This window comes from Pan paniscus, chromosome 16, assembly GCF_029289425.2.
Source record: "Pan paniscus chromosome 16, NHGRI_mPanPan1-v2.0_pri, whole genome shotgun sequence".
Classification (NCBI taxonomy): domain Eukaryota; kingdom Metazoa; phylum Chordata; class Mammalia; order Primates; family Hominidae; genus Pan; species Pan paniscus.
In genome coordinates, this window is record NC_073265.2 from 15,965,737 (window position 1) to 15,966,700 (window position 964).

General features: G+C 64.1%; 1 protein-coding gene across 1 annotated transcript; it reads right to left on the reverse strand.

Moving 5' to 3' along the window:
- On the reverse strand, nucleotides 1-456 carry LOC106634345 (double homeobox protein 4C-like). Its single transcript, XM_014343610.3, has one exon. The coding sequence runs from the start codon at nucleotides 454-456 to the stop codon at nucleotides 1-3; it is 456 nt and encodes a 151-aa protein (XP_014199096.3).
- Between the last annotated feature and the right edge of the window lie 508 nt (nucleotides 457-964).

The following is a 964-nucleotide window of genomic DNA, read 5'->3' on the forward strand; positions in this document are numbered from 1 at the left end:
CTATCCCAGGTGCCTGACCCTTCGACTCTGAAACCAGATCTGAATCCTGGACTCCGGGAGGCCCATCTCCCTGGCCAGCACTTCCCTGGCGGTGGTGCCTGGAAAGCGATCCTTCTCAAAGGCTCGGAGGAGCAGGGCGGTATGGGATCTGGTGATGGCGGTCCGCTTTTGCCTGCCTTCTTGCGGGCCGCGTCTCCTGGGCGAGGGCAGAGATTCCTGCCGGTGCTGCCTCAGCTGGCGTGACCTCTCATTCTGAAACCAAATCTGGACCCTGGGCTCCGGAATGACGATGGCCTGGGCCAGCCGTTCTCTGGTGGCAATGCCCGGGTATGGGTTCCGCTCAAAGCAGACTCGCAGGGCCTCACTTTTGCTCGGGGTCCAAACGAGTCTTCTTCGCCGTCCCCAACCCTGGGCTTCTGCGGCAAGGGTGCCATCCGAAGGCGTCAGGAGGACCATCGCGGGGAGCCCCAGCCGGAATTTCACGGACGGACACGGGCAGAGAGACGACGGCGGGCTCCTGTGCACCTCAGCTGGCCTGTGTACTGCGGCAGGTGCAGCCAGGAGGCCTGCCCGGACAGCCAGCCAGCGGCACCTATAAAGGCCCACAGGCAGGCAGGCTCCATCCCTTTATGAATAGCTGTGAGCCCTGGGACAGCACACCCCAACTTGGAAGGGTCCCAGGGCGTCGAGGCCTGTGGCCGGGGTTTTGTGGGGTGCGGGGAGGGCGTGGTGATGGTGGTGGTGGGGACGGAGAGATGAAGAGGAAGGAGGCGAGGGGGAAGGGGTGAGGGTGGCGCTTATCGGGGGCTGGCACTCTGGACCTCTCCAGGAATCCCGCGGGAACTGGAAGCCGCTCACTGGGCTCCCAGGCGTCTTCAGCAGGGAGAAACTGGCCTGGGAGGGTGGAGGGGAGTGTGGAACTGAATCTCCGTGGGAGTCTTGAGTGTTCCAGGCCCTCTCTCCG

Coding starts and splice junctions, on each gene's coding strand:
- LOC106634345 (XM_014343610.3), bottom strand. CDS start 456: ATGGTCCTCCTGACGCCTTCGGATGGCACCCTTGCCGCAGAAGCCCAG.